Source organism: Gekko japonicus, unplaced genomic scaffold (assembly GCF_001447785.1).
Source record: "Gekko japonicus isolate JY-2015 unplaced genomic scaffold, Gekko_japonicus_V1.1 scaffold626, whole genome shotgun sequence".
In the NCBI taxonomy this organism is placed as follows: Eukaryota; Metazoa; Chordata; class Lepidosauria; order Squamata; family Gekkonidae; genus Gekko; species Gekko japonicus.
The window spans coordinates 147,327-166,787 of record NW_015170911.1 but is presented as its reverse complement, the minus strand read 5'-3'; the positions used below and the strand labels follow the sequence as shown (position 1 = coordinate 166,787).

At 43.2% G+C, this 19,461-nt stretch overlaps 1 protein-coding gene across 1 annotated transcript in view; it reads right to left on the bottom strand.

Annotated features, from left to right (window-relative positions):
• The window catches only part of UNC5C (unc-5 netrin receptor C), a gene marked incomplete at its 5' end in the record, with an annotated part of 170,796 nt that overhangs the window by 31,677 nt on the left and 119,658 nt on the right, over positions 1 to 19,461 (bottom strand). Inside the window, 3 exons of the mRNA XM_015418683.1 lie at positions 1,379 to 1,547; positions 11,779 to 11,866; positions 17,345 to 17,689. Coding sequence (XP_015274169.1) covers positions 1,379 to 1,547; positions 11,779 to 11,866; positions 17,345 to 17,689 — 602 coding nt within the window. The remainder of the gene's footprint in view (positions 1 to 1,378; positions 1,548 to 11,778; positions 11,867 to 17,344; positions 17,690 to 19,461) is intronic.

Sequence of the window (19,461 nt, the reverse complement as noted above, 5' to 3'; positions counted from 1 at the left end):
TTTTTTTTTGCTTCCTCTTTTTGAGTTTCATTTGAATCAGTTTCCCAGGAACTGATGAGACATACACATCAAACATTGACCCCTTAATATTCTATATGCACTATTTTTGAATAACAACTAACCTACTGGCAAGCAAGGAATTTTAGTCCGATAGTACCGCATTGCTAATATTTCAATTTGTTATAACATATACACATGTCAAATACAGGTGCCCATACAAATGTGGAGTGTCGCAGGGGGTGATCCTCTTGCCAATATTATTTAACATCTATCTGTGCCCCCTTGCCCAGTTAGTCCGGAGTTATGGGCTGGGTTGTCATCAGTATGCTGATGACACCCAGCTCTATCTGTTAGTGGATGGCCATCCGTCTTCCGTTCCTACGAACTTGGCTGAGGCTTTGGATGCTGTGGCTGGATGGTTGTGGCAGAGTCGGTTGAAGTTAAATCCATCGAAGACGGAGGTCCTGTACCTGGGTTGAGGGTAGTTGGATGTGGGCACCAGGCTCCCCACACTGGAACGGGAGCCTTTGATGCCAGCCCAGGCAGTGAGGACTCTGGGAGTGACACTGGATGCCTCTCTTTCCATGGACGCCCAGGTTGCTGCAGTCGCCAGATCTGCATTTTTCCATGGCCACTTCCTTGATTACTGCAACTCGCTCTATGCAGGCTTACCCTTGAAGCTGATCCAGAAATTACAACTGGTGCAGAATGTGGCACCACGCCTGCTGACATCATCGCCTGTGCAAGCTCACATTAGGCACACGGTCCGCCAACTGCATTGGTTACCAGTTGAGTACCAGATTTGCTTCAAGGTGCTGTTTTTGACCTTTAAAGCCTTATACGGCCTGGGACCAACATATCTAAGGGACTGTCTCTCCCCATATACACCTCGAAGAGTGTTACGCTCTAAAGATCAACAACTCCTGGTGGTCCCTGGTCTGAAAGACATCCATCTTGCCTCAACCAGGGCCAGGGCTTTCTCTGTCCTGGCCCCAGCCTGGTGGAACATGTTCCCTATTGAGACCAGAACCCTGTGGGATCTTCTTCAATTCCACAGGGCCTACAAGATGGCGCCTTTGGTTGAAGCCATGGGTGCCCATATATAGCCTCCCTGAGGTTGCTGTCACCCATCCATTTATTGACCACCAACAATTGGCCTTTAACTCACCACACCATCAGGCCAAAACTTTATAGCCAACTGACACTGGTTCAAGCTGTACCCATTGTTTTAATTAAAATGTTTTATTGTGTTTTTAAATTGAAATTGTATTTATTATAATGATGTTACCTGCCCTGAGCCTGCTCGCAGGATGGGCAGGATATTAATGCAAATAATAAATAAAATAAATAAACAAACACTGAAGGTTTGGGATCTCACCTCCCATTGTCCTTGGGTCGTTTGGTTCTTCAGCTGGATTTTCCAGTCTTCCATGTTTGGTTCTGCACAATGGTGCATAGTTAGAATGACAGGCCGTGTCAGCAAAGTTCCTGGAGGCCCACAGCTTACCACAGGGGTCAAAAGGGTTTGACTGTCTTCCACTGGAGGCCTGACAGGATTATAAAGAGAAGAGTTCATCAAATTTGTTGGATTGTTTTAAATGACGTTGTAGAAAAGCAACAACATGTTTTTCATTTTTGAAGAAAAAAAATCCCTTCTTATAGTTACTTATCCATAAAACATTCCATAATAATCAAATCAGTTAGGGGACAAAGGGAAAACATCGCTGGAGAGCAGTGGTGCCCAACTTTTGCAGCCTATGTGCCAAACACCAAAATATGCCATGGTACAACTATACTACACACCCAGCTGCTGATATTGTGGTTTCAACAGTGCAGAAGAGGCAGGTTGAATAGAGTTGCCAGCTCCAGGTTGGAAAATACCTGGAGATTTTGGGGGTGGAGCCTGAGAAAGGAGAGAGACTTCAATGGGGTATAATACCATATAGTCCACCTTTCAAAGCAGCCATTTTCTCCAGCTGATCTCTGTCACCTAGAGATCAGTTGTAATCCCAGGAGATCTCTAGCCACCACCAGGAAGTGGGCAACCCTACAGGACAGTTAATCCCAGAACTACCCATACCCAACATTCTAACAGTATGTTAGAAACGCCCTAGCTCAAATGATATCGGCTGGCCACATCATGTTCTACCAAAGCAGGAAAATGACATGGCTTGTTCTAGGGTTTGGTACTTTTTACCTCATTGACACCACTCTTAAGAATAAAGGATTTGATGCAAGTGAGTTCTTGTTTGCATTTTTCTTGAATGACTAGCTGTTACATGGGGGTGGGAGTAAAACCAAGAGCTTCCTAACCTGCTAAGATATCTCTTGAATGTTTATGGATATTTAAACTGTTTAGAACATCCACAAACACATGGGGCTACGGACTGATGGGGCTGTGTATTGACAGGGGGGGATGCAGCAGAAAAAAAGCAGCAGAAGCACTACCAGTGTGTTGGTCAATTGCAAGTCTTTGCACGGGTGTGGGATTGTTAATGTTCTATGTTGTAAAAACAGCATGTGAATGGCTTGAGTAAGCAGTGCTGTCTTTTGAGTCTTGTATGTGAATAGAATGCCATTGCGTGTGAACAGAGGAGAGAAAGAAGGGAGAATGGACCAGAGTAGTTTATGGTACACATTACCTTCTTATTTGTAAATTCTTGTGTCTCTCCACATATAACTATATGCACTTAATGGATATCAACCTTCAGGGCATGAATCAGTCACTTCGTGCCAAAGAACTGCTTTCCTGATGAGCAGATAGTCTGCATTATGGGGATGGGTATTTATTAGTATTTTTTCCTCCACTCTGGAAAAATGGATGTTGGTCATTATGATTACCATATTGTAGGCATTAAACTAGGTGAGGCACCAATAAATTACAGTTCTGTTGAAACATGGCACTTTTTTATAGAATGGTGGATCCGAGGATAGTTTAATGCTGAATAGGAAGAAAACAACCTTTGCTATACTGCTAAATACTAGTACAGGCTCCTGTGCGAATATTACAAATGCAGTATAAACAAAAGGGATATTCAAAAGATAATTTACACTTGTATAGATTTATAATGTAAGAGACACATACCAAAACAGAGTTTCAAAGATTCTCTTTTATGCCTCTGAAACACTCTTTACAGTGTTGGATATACATGGGTGTTTTCATGTGGACATGTCTCTTGGCTCTCTTTTTTATTAGTATGGCATTGATCACACCCTTCAATATTTGGAAAACTCTGCAAAATGAAGGCCATGTTTTCTAATGATGCATATTTTAGGTGTGTGTGTGTGTGTGTGAGAGAGAGAGAGAGAGAGAGAGAGAGAGAGAGAGAGAGCACGCTCTGTAAAAAAGATGATACCCACATGGTGTAATGGTTAAAGTGTTAGATTAGGATCTAGGTAAAACCAGGCTTGAATGCTTACTTTGCTATGGAAGCTTGCTAGGCAACCTTGGGCCAGTCACACACTCTTGAACTAACCTACCTCAGAGGGTTGTGAGGATAAAATGGAGGAGAGGAGAATGATGTAAGCTGTTTTGGGTCCCCATTAGTGAGAAAGGTGGGATATAAACAAACATATTTGAGGTATTTGTGAATTTTCTGCATTGTGCAGGGGGGTTGGACTAGATGACCCTGGAGGTACCTTCCAACTCTATGACTCTATGATTCTATATAAAGGATGCTGGCTGCAGAAGTATGGGCTAAGCTGTCTACGCCACTCTCCAGACTCCTGCATGAATACCTTCATTCACTTTATTCATTGAACTAGGCAATACCTCAGCAAAGATAAACTGGTTCCAAACTGGCTTAGTTGGCATGCCTCCCTGAAGAATCCTGAGAAGTGTTTTTGTGTAAAAATTCTGGTTTGTGGTTCATCTGGTCTTCTCACTGCACTAGACTCTGCAGGGTTTCCTAGATGGAAGCCGCACTAGCTAATCATTTTAAACATGCAGTATATACAATACTGTGTGCGTGTCATACAGATTCCATTAAAGCAATTATGTCCTCTGTCATTGTGCCTACCCATTTGGGTAGCAGCAATGAAATCTTGCTTTCTGACTGACAGTTTGAATAGCTATGTTCAAAAAGAAAGAAAGAAAGAATAAGCAAACATATCAAGTGAGAAAAGAGAGATGAATAACTCACAGGAGCAGATGGTGACCCTTCTAGTCATGTTAAGTGAAGGTTTTGCAAATGTAGTCTTCCGACTGCTGTTTTCCTGTATATAAATGTTTGTGTGTGTTCTAAATTAGGATCAAGATGCTTTGGGCACCATCTATCAATCTTAGGGCTACCCTACCTAGAATTATTCTGTACCACTTTATGTATCTTTTTATTTCTCCTCTCTTTTGGTTTTCAAAAAGATGTTCTAAAGGGGAAGAAATCCAGACTTTGGTAAATCATGCACAGTTTTGTCAATGAAAGAAGAATAGGAAAAGATTTTGACCTAATAGTCTGGAATTTTTATTCGTTTTTCACTAGGTTCAGTTTGCCAAACTGTATTTAATGTAAAATTAATTCCCCCAAAGATATCAGTTTAAACGTGGCTGCTTAAAAAAAAATAAAAAATCAAAAGATTCCCCAAACTTTTTTTTTCTAAGGTAGAGGGCCTGTTCGCCAATGCAATTTTAGTGGTCCACCACAAATATGCTTTTGCAATAATATCTGCTATCCAGACTGTGGACAGACTATGGGCACACTTTCAATCATAGCAAGTGGCTCTATCACAATGCCTGGAATCCTATATGTGCTGAATGCACAGACCAACATCATTTTCAAGCTTTATTCTTTCCCTGAAATCAACAAGACATCACCTAACTGTTTTACACAGGCAATATAGATGTACTCTAATGAAATAGTTCAGAAAGATGCTTTGATAACAAACAGGGATTATGGACTATACCAGGCATGTCCAATTTCGACAGGTAGTGATCTATTTTTTTCCGGCCAAAAGTGCCGGTGATCTACCACCATGAAAATAAAGTTTCAAATTAGTTTCAAATTAGATTTTAACCCACTAAAGTTGGGTTCCACCCCCACCCCCATTTATAATGCACCTTCTGTCATTTACTGGTGAGCAAAATAAGTAAAAACAAAACAGAGAGACGAAGATCCAGAAAGAACCACCAAACAATCATCAAAAAACCCCAAACACCTGTCTAGCAAACCAGGAGACCAAGTGGGGTTGGTGATCTACCTCTGACCCCTCCGCAATCTACTGGTAGATCGCGATCTACCTGTTGGACATACCTGGACTATACCACTGTGTATAGGACACACTCTCTTTGCTGTCAGTATGCTCTCACTATGTAATTTCTGTATCATTTAACAAGTCCTGTTTAAATGCTTATGCTTTGTTTCAGCTCTGTTTCAGATTTCTACTTGTTTTCCGATTTCTGCTATCCAAACCCTATTCCTGTTGTTTATTGGATGTCCCGTCCTGTTGATCATATTGATTTACACAGCGTAATCTACTGAGTCCCAGGGGAAAAGGGGGATTATAAATAATGTAAATAAATAAACCTGTGGCTGGATCCTGCTACAGTCCATTTTAGAAATGTTATCCCAGGGCTGTAGCCAAGATTTTTTTTTACTTTGGGGGGCATTTAAATAAGTCGGAGGGCACTGTGTCAGGAGTGATAAGAGAGTAAAAGTTAAAAACAAAGCGATGAGAGTGGGCTGGAGTAGGGATCAGATGTGCCCTGTGGCGTGCCCCGCCCTCAGCCAGCCAGAGGTACATTGCCAGCAGGTAAATCAGGGTGATGAATCAGCTCAGCATGGCTGTGGCGCACACGAAAAATAAAATAAACTGGCTGGATGGGAAGTCAGGAGGCCTGGGCGGTAAAGGGGGGGGGGGGGGGGCTGGCCCCGAGATTTCCCACTGTAGCTATGGGCCTGTGTTATCAACTTGGAGATCTTTCCACTGAAAGTTAAAGGAAGAAATAAATCTCTCTGTAGTAAACTTTAAAATAATTGTATCCTTTTAATAGGAAAATGTAATATAATTTCTATGATAGATATGTTTCGTTTAGCCACCCATATTTTAAGGATATGCAATTACACAGCTGCTTTATACTGAGTCATTATGTAACTACAAAGATATGACAAGAAGGCTTGAAGTTTGTTTATTAATTACTGGAATACTGAAATGCATAATTTTAACTGGCACTGGCACACACTGCAGTCAAGAAAAGATTTGTATATACATGGCTGTTATCAGTTAAGCATTATGACAAAAGCTAACAACATGCTTATGTATAGTTGCAATTGTTTGCAAGTAAGTTTTAAAGGAGAAAGAGCCCACAGTTCATAGTTCTCTGAAAAATGACCCCAATTACCCAGGCGTAAGAGGGTGCCTCTCAGCCTTGATAACAGTGCCATCATTGTCACTCACACATCTTTTTAGAAAACTGGAAAACAGCAGTGTGTGACTCTTTGGGAACAGTCCTGGCGTTTAATATGGACCATTAGATTCCCATGTCGATGGCTAAAGGTAACACTTCCACTGACACCCCTGTGCTTTCAAACGCTATAATGGGGATGAAATCAACAAAAAACCTCACAGTGCTCTGACACCCATAACCTTCAGTTGGTGGAAAGGACAGCTTGACTAGCCTGAAACATGAAGGCTGTCAAGAGTCTAGCTGCTAGAGGAAGGCAACAAAACAAATCTAGGAAGATTAGATGGAGAAAGAAAAGTTTTGGAGCATGCAGGTGGGAAAACAAGGGGGCTGGTGTGTAGGGCTCTGAGGAATAACACATTTCTGCTTTTCATCTGAGCTATTAACAATTGCCTTGTCACGTTCAGAAGCCAGGCTTGAGGGCCTCTGGGGTTTGCAAAGAGTTTGCTTTGTTCACAAAGGCTGAAGCGTGCCCATGACTTTGACACTGGAATATGGTCCATGTTTCCCATTATAAAATCCATTTTGCAATTTAGTATTCAGATAATCACCAGCTGATGGCAACTTAATTACTCTATTGATTGCTTTGTTATTGTTTTTGGAAAACATGCATGAGTGATAAAGCAGCCTAAACTCAGAATTTCAGGATATTGGTGTGCCACACTTTTGGACTTTCAGCGGTTGCTCGAAAAATCATACAGTAACCCAGTAAACACAAGATGCTGCTGGTTGGGTTCATTAATTTTAATTTCCCAACACAATGGTACATGTGATATTGTGGCATACGATGAAATGCTGGGCACCACCTGTTAGGATGTATTTTTTTATGTGACTTGAGGACAATAGCAGAAGATTTATGTGCTTAAAAGTGAAACTGCCTCGGTTTCATAGCACAGAGTAGTGGGTGGATTGGATCCATGCAATGGTTACCTCAAGCCTAGACTACTGTAATGCACTGTATGTGGGTCTGCCCTTAAAGACAACTCAGAAACTCTGGTACAGAATGCAGTGGCCCAGCTACTATTTGCTGCTAAGCAGAATCTGTATATCACTCCCACAATGCAGAACAAAGTTCAAATCCAGGGTCACCTTTAAGACCAACAAACTTTGTTGCTCTAAAGGTGCCACTGGACTTGAAATTGAGTCTACTGTTTCAGACCAACACAGCTACCCACCTGAATCTATCCCACACTGCAGTCATGCCACTGGTTTCCAGTCAGGTACTGGACTCAATTCAAGGTTCTAACTATCACTTACAAAGCCTTTAATAGCTTTGGACCAGGGTTGCCAACACTAGATTTGGAATTACCTGGAGATTTTGGGGGGTGCAGCCTAAGGAGGGTGGTGTTTGGGGAGAGGAGAGTCTTCAGTGGGGTATAATGCCATAAAGTCCACCTTCCAAAGCAGCCATTTTGTCCAGGTGAAGATCAGTTGCAATCCCAGGAAATCTCCAGCCACCAACCAGAGGTTGGCAACGGTATGTTGGACACATGAACCTTCAGGACCACCTTTCCTGCTATTTTCAGCTGTAACAGCTTTGCTCACCAGAGCTAAACATCCTGCAAACAGGTAAAGTCAGCAACTGCCCCTTCATGGACAATTTCTGTGGTGGCTCCCACATTACGGAACATTCCGTCTGGGGCTATTAGGAAGGCCCTCACACTCCCATTGTTTCACAAAATGTGCAAAACAGAGTTGTTTAGGATAGCATTGGCCTGTGATGGAATGGATCAGCTTGAGAGATGACCTCTGTTATGGAAAATGAGTTTTTCCTTCCAGTTCTTCAACCCCAGGAATCATTGCTGTCAGACACAGATGTTATCATAGTTATCTGTTTGCTGATTAATGAATAACTTTGTTTTACCAGGAGTCTTTGTTAGGTTAAAAAATCTTATTATCTTTCAAATGACTGAATAGTCCTGTTGTAGTTCTGAATAGTTCTATTGTACTTGTAATCCACCTTGTGTCCCAGTAACTATAAATGAAAATAAATGACAGCAAAGGGCTATGCATCAGGATTTCAGAATTTTCTCCATGTTGGAGTGAGGAGCTCAGCATGCCTGGACATTGGGGGGTGCTACATCACTCTGAGTGTGTAATCTCCCTGAATGGGATGTCTCTCTTTGTCTTAACCTAGGGGCTTCCCTCTGACTCCTCCTCTCTCGCTTTGTCCTCTCACTCTCTTTAAATGGCCCTCCATGGACACACATGTCTCTGTAGGTCTCTCCTTTAGAGACAATGCCCTCATACGACAAGCTGGTCATTTCTGATAAGGAAAGTACTCTTTAGATTAGACTTCTTTCTCTCCTTTTGACTCCAAATGGAATGTGAACTGGATCTTCTTGAATAAATGTAAGTTTACCTTTTTTGCAATATACTTTTTAGGAGATTTATTTACTGCACACTTCTATGACTGGGCAAACTCTGCTATATTAACCCAATACGCCATTCCTGCAGCAAACATCTCTGTAGCCTCTCCTCTCTAAGCACTTTTCTTGGCAAAGCACAAAAGCATTTCGAGAAATAACCTGCAAAGAGGTAAGGTGGGTGGAGCAGGTGGATCAATTTATACTTCTGTACTTCTCTTAATATCAGACCCACCCACCCCCACAACACTTTTCACTGTATTGAGCAGAGCCATGTTTTAAACACATGGAACTGCTTCCACCGTGTCTAATTTGGACTTATGTCTACTAGAGCCAAAAATATAGCCCAAAAATTACTTATCAGTATTTTTCAGATATATATCAGCTTCCCAAATGTATCTGGGTCTTCTTGGGAAAACCGAAAAAATAACACTGAAAAAATCCTGGATATATTCACAAATTACCAGGTAGATTTGAAAACAGTGGAGAGGCGGCAGCAGCTTGCTCACACCTCTCAGCTGTTTGTCAGGCTTCTACTGCAGTCCCTTTAAAGTTTAAAGGGACTGCAGGAGACCGCCCAAGGATCAGCTGTGCCAGCATTTAACGTGTCATACTGTTCCTACCGGCTCAGCTTGGGGTTGGCTTCTTGTGCACCCCGGTTTAAATCGGGCTGCAAGAGAAGTCCCCAGCCACAATCTGCATGCTGCAGGGAGCAATCTGCTTCCTGCAGCACACAGATCCTGAGGCTGGCTTCGCCTGCAGCACAGTCTAATCTTGGCTGCAGGAGAAGTCCCCAGTCAGCCCCAGGATTGGGCTAGCTTTTTTTTTAAAAAAACAACAACGGTATTTTTCTTCTCTGGTCTACTGGACCTGAAAACATTTGGAATTTTCAAAAAATCCCGGATCTGAATACCATACTAGTATTGGGATCTGGGATTTTTCTGAAATCCCAAAAAATCTTCGGGTCCAATAGACCCAAACCAAAAAATACCAGTTTAAAGAACTGTACACCCCTATTCTTCAGTGTGTGACTGTAGGTAAGCTATGGAAGCCATACTGTGGTTGGCTTTGCCTCCTCTGGCACACATTTTGTGGCAAACATTATGTGGCTCTGCCTACCATGCTGTGTCAGAATTTCAAATGTGCCTGCATGCTCTAAAGGGTTGGGGACCCCTATCTCAGTGGATGATGCCCAGCAAGCTAAGGGGTGTTCTTCAGCTATAGTAAGGTGTATCAATTTTACTGAAAATGTAAACTAAAACCCCACAGTGTGGCAGATCAGCCCTTTGGAATACTGACTTTAAGGTGATTTCTCATGGTTTATCCCTGGCTTAAGAGTCACACTCCCTGTTGGTCTGTGGCAAGTAAGAATTGCCTACAAGCCATCAGGCAGGAAAGCTTTGTTAAATTGGAGGAAAGTAGTTTATCTGCTTATTTTAGACCATCACTGTGCCACTGTGACCTTATGTGGAAAGTTTATTTACCTTCTGTAGTTCTATATACAAGCTGCTTTATGTAGCAGCTACCATGGGGTGAGCCATTAATGTAGAACTAACCACTGCTATCAGGTGGTCTATAGGGTCTTTTTTCAACACTAATTCTTTAACAGAATGACAGATCTCTTTGAACAACAATAAGTGTCATTTTGTAACTGATGAGTGAGTTTTTAGCAATGTTTTTTTGGGGGGGAATCCGTGGTCCGTAATAAAATACAAAGGTCAACAAGACAGCAGAACAGGCTTGACTTTTCCTGTAATTAACCATTATTAAAATTCAGGACATGAATAATGTAGACAAAAAAGGTGGGGGAGAGACTCTTGGTCTTTTCTAAATTTAATTTTCTAAATGTATTAGTTTAAGGATGGATGACAGACCAGCAAAACTACAGAAGTGTGTTCAGTATTACACAGCCCCCAGATATCTGTGGCTGAGTGCAGAATGAATATTCTTGAACAATTGTAAAGTTAATGAAAGCTGAAAAAATCCAGATGCTTAATATTGCAATAAATAGCAAATTCCTCATTCTGATTATGTTATACTAAAAATACAAGGTGTACACATCTCTGTATGTAGCTGGACCACAGCTCGTAGTGAAAAGCTCCCAATCACTCCAGTCATTACTTGGAGCACAGAAGCACCCCTGATGTGGTCTGTGAGTTTTATATTGCCCCCTGGAGTATATCCAGACAAACATACATGATTTGCATTGTTCATTCTGAATGCAGAAATTTCCTTGGCACAGGTAGTGGGTTCGGGGATACACCCTCCTCATGAAACATCTTGTTGCATTGGGCAAAAACCAGAGCCTTGCCCTGATGTGCATATGTCACTCCAGGGTCATGTTGGAAGTCATGTGGGCCCATTGCTGAAATGTGGAACGAAACTCCCTGCTCCCAGTAAGCCCACCCCCCATTCCCCGCTGGCTGCCTAGAGGGTCCTGGCCACCCTAGGGGGTAGGGTTGCCAGATCCAGGTTGAAAAACTACTGGAGATTTAGGAGCTTAGTAAGGCCAGGGACCTCAGTAGGATTCAATGCCATGCAGTCCCTTCACCAAAGCATCCATTTTTCTCCAAGGGAACTGATCTCTGTTTTCTGGAAATAAGCTGTAATTCCAGGGGATCCCCAGGTCCCACCTAGAGGCTGGCAACCTTACAAAGCAACCATTTTCTCCAGGGAACAGATCTGATCTCTGTTCTCTGTAATTCCAGGAGATCGCCAAGACCCATCTGGAGACTGGCCACCCTATAAACAGCAGAAACCAGCAAGGAGTTACAGCATCAAAATCTAGCCCCTTATCACAAACTTGTACACCACAGAGAAAGGACCTGGGCTTAGTTATTTCTCAGCAACCTTTCTGGATCTAGTCTGCAAGCCCTTTCTGTGGCCTCAGCAGCTTTTCAGCCTTGCGTCGATAGATACATATATATGCTGATCAGAATGTTGCATTAATAGACTTTGCCTCCTCCTTGCAATTAGTTTCTAAAGCAAATGCACCGTAAGCAGAGACTCTTTTACCTCATGTTCTCCTTTCGGTGAACCGTCACATACATTTCGTAGACTCTTCCCTGGGGAACAGCTCCTGCAGGAATCAGCAAACTTACTCCTGCAGAACAACAAAATAAAAAAGGAAGGGGGGGGGGGGAAGAAAGCAGAGAATATTAAGACAGAGGGGGTGGAGAGCCTGAGTTCTGGAGGAAGAAGTCTGAGAAGATGCCACTAGGCATGCCCAAATTCAATCCAACCCCTCCAACTAAACAGAACGCTTTAGTCCCATCTGGACACTTATACCTGGCAGTTTTATTACTTGAATCTTCTGCCCATTTTCTGCATTAGAGGAACTGGAGAAGGGGAGCTATCTTCTCCTCCCTTTTCACTTTATTTAAAGAACAAGCAGATGGCTGCTCTGCTGCTTGCATTGTAAAAATGAGGGGGGAAACCAACAGTTGTATTTACTATTTCAAACAGTAGTAATGGGATCATTTCCCTTGGCAATTCTTATTTACCGTAATTAAAAATTTAAAAAAGAAAGCCAGCAGAACACTGTCCCATGAAACAACAGGCAACTATAGCTTCCTTTTTTTGGTCACGGATATTGGTTCACCTGGTCCTCATCTACCATTCTGAAGCACTTACTTTGTTTTGAACTAATAACTAGGGATGGGCACAAACTGTATTTTTGCGGTTTGGTTCACGGTTTGTGGCTGAATCATGAACTGAACCCCGAACCAGTTCGTATTGGTTCGCATCCCCTGCTTTCTGCTTGCTACCACTTTTAGTGGGGAGCAGAAAGCAGGGGGGTTAAATTGCTCAGTGTCATTTAAACCAAACAACTGAGTAGCGGGGAGCCATTTAAACCTCTGCTTTTTTTTCTCCCTGCTGCTCAGCTGTTTTTCATTAAAAGCAGAATGCAGGAAAATAGGCTATTTGCTATCTTTTCTATGGCCAAAGTTGTCTAGAATATGCTGCAGGTCACAGCAGAAAAACACAAGCCAGAAGGCCATGACAAGTACACTTTCAAATGGTATTTAATTGTATTTAAAACACATATATATGGCCTCTCCAATAAAAATATCTAAACTATTAAGATTTAAAACCTGCAAAGACCCAATTACATTTAAAAACCATTTTATTGACCCAGAGCCCCAATCTAGATTTATACAAAGCTGCGATGCATGTGGGATGAGTCATTCACTTTAGTAGAAGTGACAGCCAAGGCCATAAAAAGGGATATTGGTAAGTATATCCCATTAAATGAGTCGTATGCAGTACCATGGCTCTGTGGTAGAGTTCTGCTTGGCATGCAGAAGGTCCCAGGTTCAATCCCAGGCTTCTCCAGTTAGGTGATGTAAAAGACCTATACCTGAGACCCTGGTGAGCTGCTGCCAGTCTGAATTGATGGACCAACGGTCAGATTTGGTTTAAGGCAGCTTCTAGGGTTGCCAGGTTCTTACTGCGTTCTCAGTGGAGGGGGGTAAGCAGTGGGGTACCGCAGGGATCAGTACTTGGTCCACTGCTTTTTAACTTGTTCATTAATGATTTGGAGTTGGGAGTAAGCAGTGAAGTGGCTAAATTTGCGGATGATACGAAGTTGTTCAGGGTGGTGAAAACCAGTGAGGATTGTGAGGCACTCCAAAGGGATCTGTCAAAGATGGGCAAGTGGGCATCAACATGGCAAATGGGGTTCAATGTGGCCAAGTGCAAGGTGATGCACATTGGAGCCAAAAATCCTAACTATAAATACACGTTGATGGGGTCTGAACTGGCAGAGACTGATCAAGAGAGAGATCTTGGAGTTGTAGTAGATAACTCACTGAAAATGTCGAGACAGTGTGTGACTGCAATAAAGAAGGCCAATGCTATGCTGGGGATTATTAGGAAGGGTATTGAAAACAGATCAGCCAATATCATAATGCCCCTATATAAATCAATGGTGCGACCTCATTTGGAATACTGTGTGCAATTCTGGTCACCACACCTTAAAAAGGATATTATAGCTTTGGAAAAAGTGCAGAAAAGGGCACCTCGAATGATAAAAGGGTTGGAACACTTTCCCTATGAGGAAAGGTTAAGGTGCTTAGGGCTCTTTAGCTTGGAGAAACGATGACTGAGGGGTGACATGATTGAGGTTTATAAGAGTATGCATGGGAAAGAGCAGGTAGAGAAAGAGGTACTTTTCTCCCTTTCACACAATACAAGAACTCGTGGGCACTCCATGAAATTGCTGAGCGGTCGGGTTAGAACGGATAAAAGGAAGTACTTCTTCACCCAAAGAGTGATTAACACATGGAATTCACTGCCACAGGAGGTCGTGGCGGCTACAAGCATGGACGGCTTCAAAAGGGAATTAGATAAGCATATGGAGCAGAGGTCCATCAGTGGCTATTAGCCACAAGGTATAGATAGGGACTCTGGGGCAAGTGATGCTCTGTCATCTTGGTGCTTGGGGGGGGGGTCAACAGTGGGAGGGCTTCTAATGTCCTGGCCCCACTGGTGGACCTCCTGATGGCACTGGTATTTCTGGCCACTGTGTGATACAGAGTGTTGGACTGGATAGGCCTTTGGCCTGATCCAACATTGGCATCTCTTATGTTCTTATGTTCTTATCCAGTCCTTTCCACAGTGGCCATGAATACTAGATGTTCTGGGTCATAATTAGTCCTTTTATGTAGTAAATACAGCGTGGCTGAATGTGCTTAGGCCTCCCTATTGACCTATGTGTGTTTCACAGTCTATGTGACTAGGCCACATGCAAGCTGTACACACATAGGTTGGTATGTTCAGTTAGGAATCCTACAATAAGCAAGATCCCTGATTTCGTAGACAAGCTGATGCATGTACAGTCTGTACATATGTTGGATTGATTCACATAGTCTACAGAACATGGGCAGGTGACAGGTGAGGCCTGCTGCCACAGTCAGGGTTTGGTGGGCCCTGGGCAAAATATAACCTATTGGGTGCCCTGCTTGCCCTTTCTTAAGTATGAGCAACTAGAATCTTAGCCTATGTTTTGTTTTTGTTTTAAATCTTCCCTGATTCTTCCTCTCAGTGTTATGGCAACTTTAACAGAATTATAACTATCAGCAACAACCACATTCTTTAAAAAACACTCCTGCAAAAGATTGCAGTTCACATGAAAAATCTGGCTTTTTAAAAAAGTGCTTGAGAAAAAGGAAGCTTTGAAAAAATGCTTACACTTACTTAAGCAAGGTTTTTAGAAAAAGAGAGAGAACTCAGTGATACTAAGGTTCCCTCTCACTTGAACATGTATACAGCTTCAAGTACACGTAGCCTCAAGTATATTTAAGCTATACACAGCCATACAGATGACAGTGCCTAATCATTTATCCACATTACTTTGTGAACCATTTTGTACGGTGCAATCCTATTGCCTGTGCAGAAAATCCCTCTTGAATAATGCAGTTCTGCATAGTTTTCAGAAATCCAGGAATTTGGGAGCTTTCATGACTTCGTTGGGCAGGCCACTCCATAAGGGGGAACCACAATGGGGAATGCACATGTATGGACAGTTGTTGATTTTGACCATTTGCAGGGTCCACTGATGGTTCCTGAGGGTAGTATAAGTATTCTGTGAATGGAAAGACAGTGCCCAGGGTAGAATGATGACCCCTGGGAGTGAAATCAGTAGTCTGAAACTGGAGTGACAGCCCCCAGAGCTGGGATTCCAGTCTCAGGGGCCATCATTCCACTCTGGGGACTGTCATTCCAATACCAGAGCATTTTATCTGGGCCCAAGGACCATCAGTCTTCTCCCAGGGACTGTAATTCCACTCTGGAAGCTGTCATTCCAGGCACAGCACAGGTTTTTTGTAATCCATTTTACATTTTCATTGCAACTTTTGTGTGCTGTAACATAGTTCAGTGGAGCCTACGCAAGTCAATTGGCATTATTGGCTCCCATTTTGGGTTGTCAGGTCCTCCCTAGCCACTGGCGGGGGATTGGGGGGGTAGAATTGCCAGCTCCAGGCTGGGAAACTCCTGGAGATTTGGAGCTGGAGCCTGGGGAGGCCAGGGACCTCGGTCACATACAATGCCATACAGTCCACCCTCCAAAGCATCCATATTCTCCAGGGGAACTGGTGTCTGCAGTCTGGAGATAAACTGTAATTCCAGGGGATCCCCAGGTCCCACCTGGAGGCTGGCATAACTCCTGTTATGTCCAATGGGCCTATGGCCCTCTCCCGTTGTTCCCAATAGACATTCCTGTCATTTGTTTTGTACATCCCCAATAATGGCAGACTGACAGAATGGTGTGTGTGTGGGGGGGAGTCAACAAAGAAAGCTCTTACAGCCACTCTGCAAGAGCAGGGAAATGCAGACAGGATTCCATTTTAGGAATCAGTGGACAGAAATGAGTCTGTGCAGGGAGGCATCTACTATGGGGATCTGTAAAAGCGCCCCGTTGGTCCAATTCACTTGAAACCTGTTGCTGTTGTTGTTTTTTTAATTAGCAGGAGTATGTTCTGTGCAAATCTGGTATCATTATCTTTATAAACAGCCACCCAGACCTATATACATTCCCCGTTGAAAATAACGGTCCCAAACTCTGAAAGCACACAGATTTGAATCCCAGAATGGCAATGTCCTACTGGGAAATAAGCAACCTTAGAAAAAATCACACACACGCACAAGCCTGGCTGCAAAGTTATAATGATTCTTTTTCTCGATATACCTCCCTAGTTATGGTGCTGCTGTATGAGCAGGCATTACAATTTTTAAAGCAAGCTTTGCCCCATTACTTCCCTTTGGCCATGGGCCTAGCACTAAGTCCCTGATGTTGGTGGGCCCTGGGCCACTGCCCATTTTGCCCACCGGATAAAAGGTCTCATGCCACAGTCCTGCTATTCCTGTTATGAATTTAATCATGCATTGGTTGCTGTGTGAAAAGCACCTTGCTTTTAGAAGAAAAACGAGACCTTCCTCCATGCATGAACTGTGGACCTAATCAGGGTGCAACCATACAATACAGTCCTGAAAAAAATCCATGCCATCTACTACCCAAACCCCCTCTACCCAACATTTGATAGTGTGTATGAGACGTGGTTTGCACTGTACTCTATTCTAGTAACCAGCACTAAAAACCCCCTCTGTAGCCTTGTAAATGTCTTTCTTTAGCTCTATGCCATCTGAAGCAAATGGAAATTTAGAGCAACTGGTTTGTTTCCTAATTAATTTGTCCTTATTATATCTACCGGCAACATGAAGGTATTTTGCCTGGAAGCTGGGTTTGTTTTTTGGCACTGTGTGAAAGAAAAGGTCAAGGGTTCTGAATGCCACTTCATATAAGGACATTGGGAAGTCTAATGCTTTTGAAAGGAGTGACTCAGAGCTTTGCAATTTTTGGCTAAAAAAGGCCAGGGCTTTGGGAAGAGATGTTTAATACCTAAGTAGCCCCAAATGGGAAAAAGCCATTGTATGATTTAAACTAAAAAGATAAAGATTTCCAAAAGCAGCCTTAAGTTCATTTCTCTTCTGCTGGTAAGAAATGTTTGATGGCTGTACATCACACTTTGGGAAACACCATTAAGTGTCTTTCATACACTTACTTGCAGACATGATTTACCTGAATTGGGTATAATCAGATGACCCCCGAGAGAGTTGAAGGTACCGAAAGCGGTACACGATGGGTCTGTTTGCCGAGCAAGGCTCTGGTTCTTAATATTTAATGCTTCATTCTCTAGCAAGGACTGAGTGATCTGCGGGGAGAGTTTGGATGAGAAGTCAGACGGGTCATCCTGTGGGGTGACTGCACCCGAGTTGTTGTACACCTTGATCTTCAAGTTGGGCAGTGGATCAAGAATGGGAGAGTTGGTCATGGGTATTTTATCAGACACATCATGCAGGGCATAGACAGGCCCTCTATACATGGCGGCAGCAGATGTCAGGTCTGGAGGTACAGCCAGGAGGTCTGCATTAAAAAAACAAACAAAAGAAGACAAAATATAAACATTATTACTCATGACTCTATTCTCCTTTGAAACAATTCCTTGGGGTAAATTAAAAAGCAGCCCTGACCTGGATAGCCCAGGCTAGCCTGATTTCATCAGATCTCGGAAACTAAACAGGGTTGGCCCTGGCTAGTATTTAGATGGGAGACCTCCATGGAATACCAGCATTGTGAAATGGGAGGCAGGCAATGGGAAACCACCCTCTGAATATCTCTTGCCTTGAAAACCCGATGGGGTCGCCATGAGTCAGCTGCAACTTGATGGCACTTTCCATCACCAAATAAAAAAGCAGTTTTGTCTTTGGAACCTTTGTCAGACTCACAGCAAAGAATGAAATACACTCTTGCAGGAAGGTTTTATTTTATTGAAGCCATGAAGTACTTAGAACAGATTCTCTGTTCAGAATAACAAAAGGTGCTTGAGACAGGTATAATAAAGCAAGTTTAAAATAACATGGGCCAATAGATATGGTTCCCGCGCCCACCTTGAGGACTCATCGCGCGCCAAAACCCTGAGAACGCAACGGTTGTAGCTGATTAAACAATTATGCTATTCTCACACTACTGTTCATTACAGACTAAGCAAAAAGCCTCCAAACGCGAACCACCTGTAGCCTTGGCAGATAAGGTTCCTTCAAAGCACTGCTAGTGTACATGGAAAGGAATGGAGTTGAAGATGAGTGCATGAGGGTGAGGGGGGACATGCGCATGAGAGTCTAAGCCAGTCCAGGGAAGGAGGGGGGGGATGGACACATCTCATATGCATGGAAAAGACATATTGGCAGCTTGCTGAAAACCTGAGGGCCAGGATGACCACCTGCAGGGAGAATCATCTGTTAGGTGCTTCTCCCTTTCCGGTCTGATGGAATGGAAGGGCCACTTGCTTCCAGTACTTCCACCTGAGTAGGGATTTTGGCAGCAATCCTAGGCAGGTCTACTCAAAAGGAAGTCCTATTTTGTTCAGTGAGGCTTAGTCCCAGGAAAGTGTTGTTAGGATGGCAGCTGTACTTTCTTTTATTAACAAGTAAAATGGGTGAATCTGCTCTTATGGAACATGCTACTAGAATGAATAAAAGAATTATGAAAACAATGGAGGGTCCCTTCTGTCCATAACAAAAGACAGATCCTTTCTTACATATGAGTGGGGAAATATTAAATTTATAATCTGTACACAAGTCAATTGAAGCCACACAAGTTCAGTATCTAGGGTTGCCAAGTCTATCTTCGCTGGGAGCGGGGGGCTCCCGACCGGTGTCTTGTGCGCACGCGCATGCACCACATGCACATCACCCGGAAGTGACGGGAGGACGCCAGGCACGCTGGGGGCAGGGCCACGGCCATACAAGGGAAAACTCTATGGTGCCCGGCGGGCCCGCATCACTTCCGGGTGACGCGCATGTCGGGGTAGAGTTCCCCCCGGGGCCTGATCCGGCGCCGCCGGGGAATGGGCCTCTGGGGTGGGGGTTTTCCCGCCCCCTGGGGGGACTTGGGATCCCTATCAGTATCCATTTAATACCATGAAACACAGATCTTGTTTGCAGACCTAAGGTTTAGAAGTTTAAACCTTGACCTTCTCCTCTTGAAACCCAACAATGAAACTCAACAATGAAATTCTAATTCACTTTAAAACACTGGTACATTGGAACACTCAAGTTTTTAAGTGTGAAATTCAGATTTCTTTCATCTTCTCCAAATATTCTTCGGCATTCATAACTGTGTGTTTGAATCTAAAT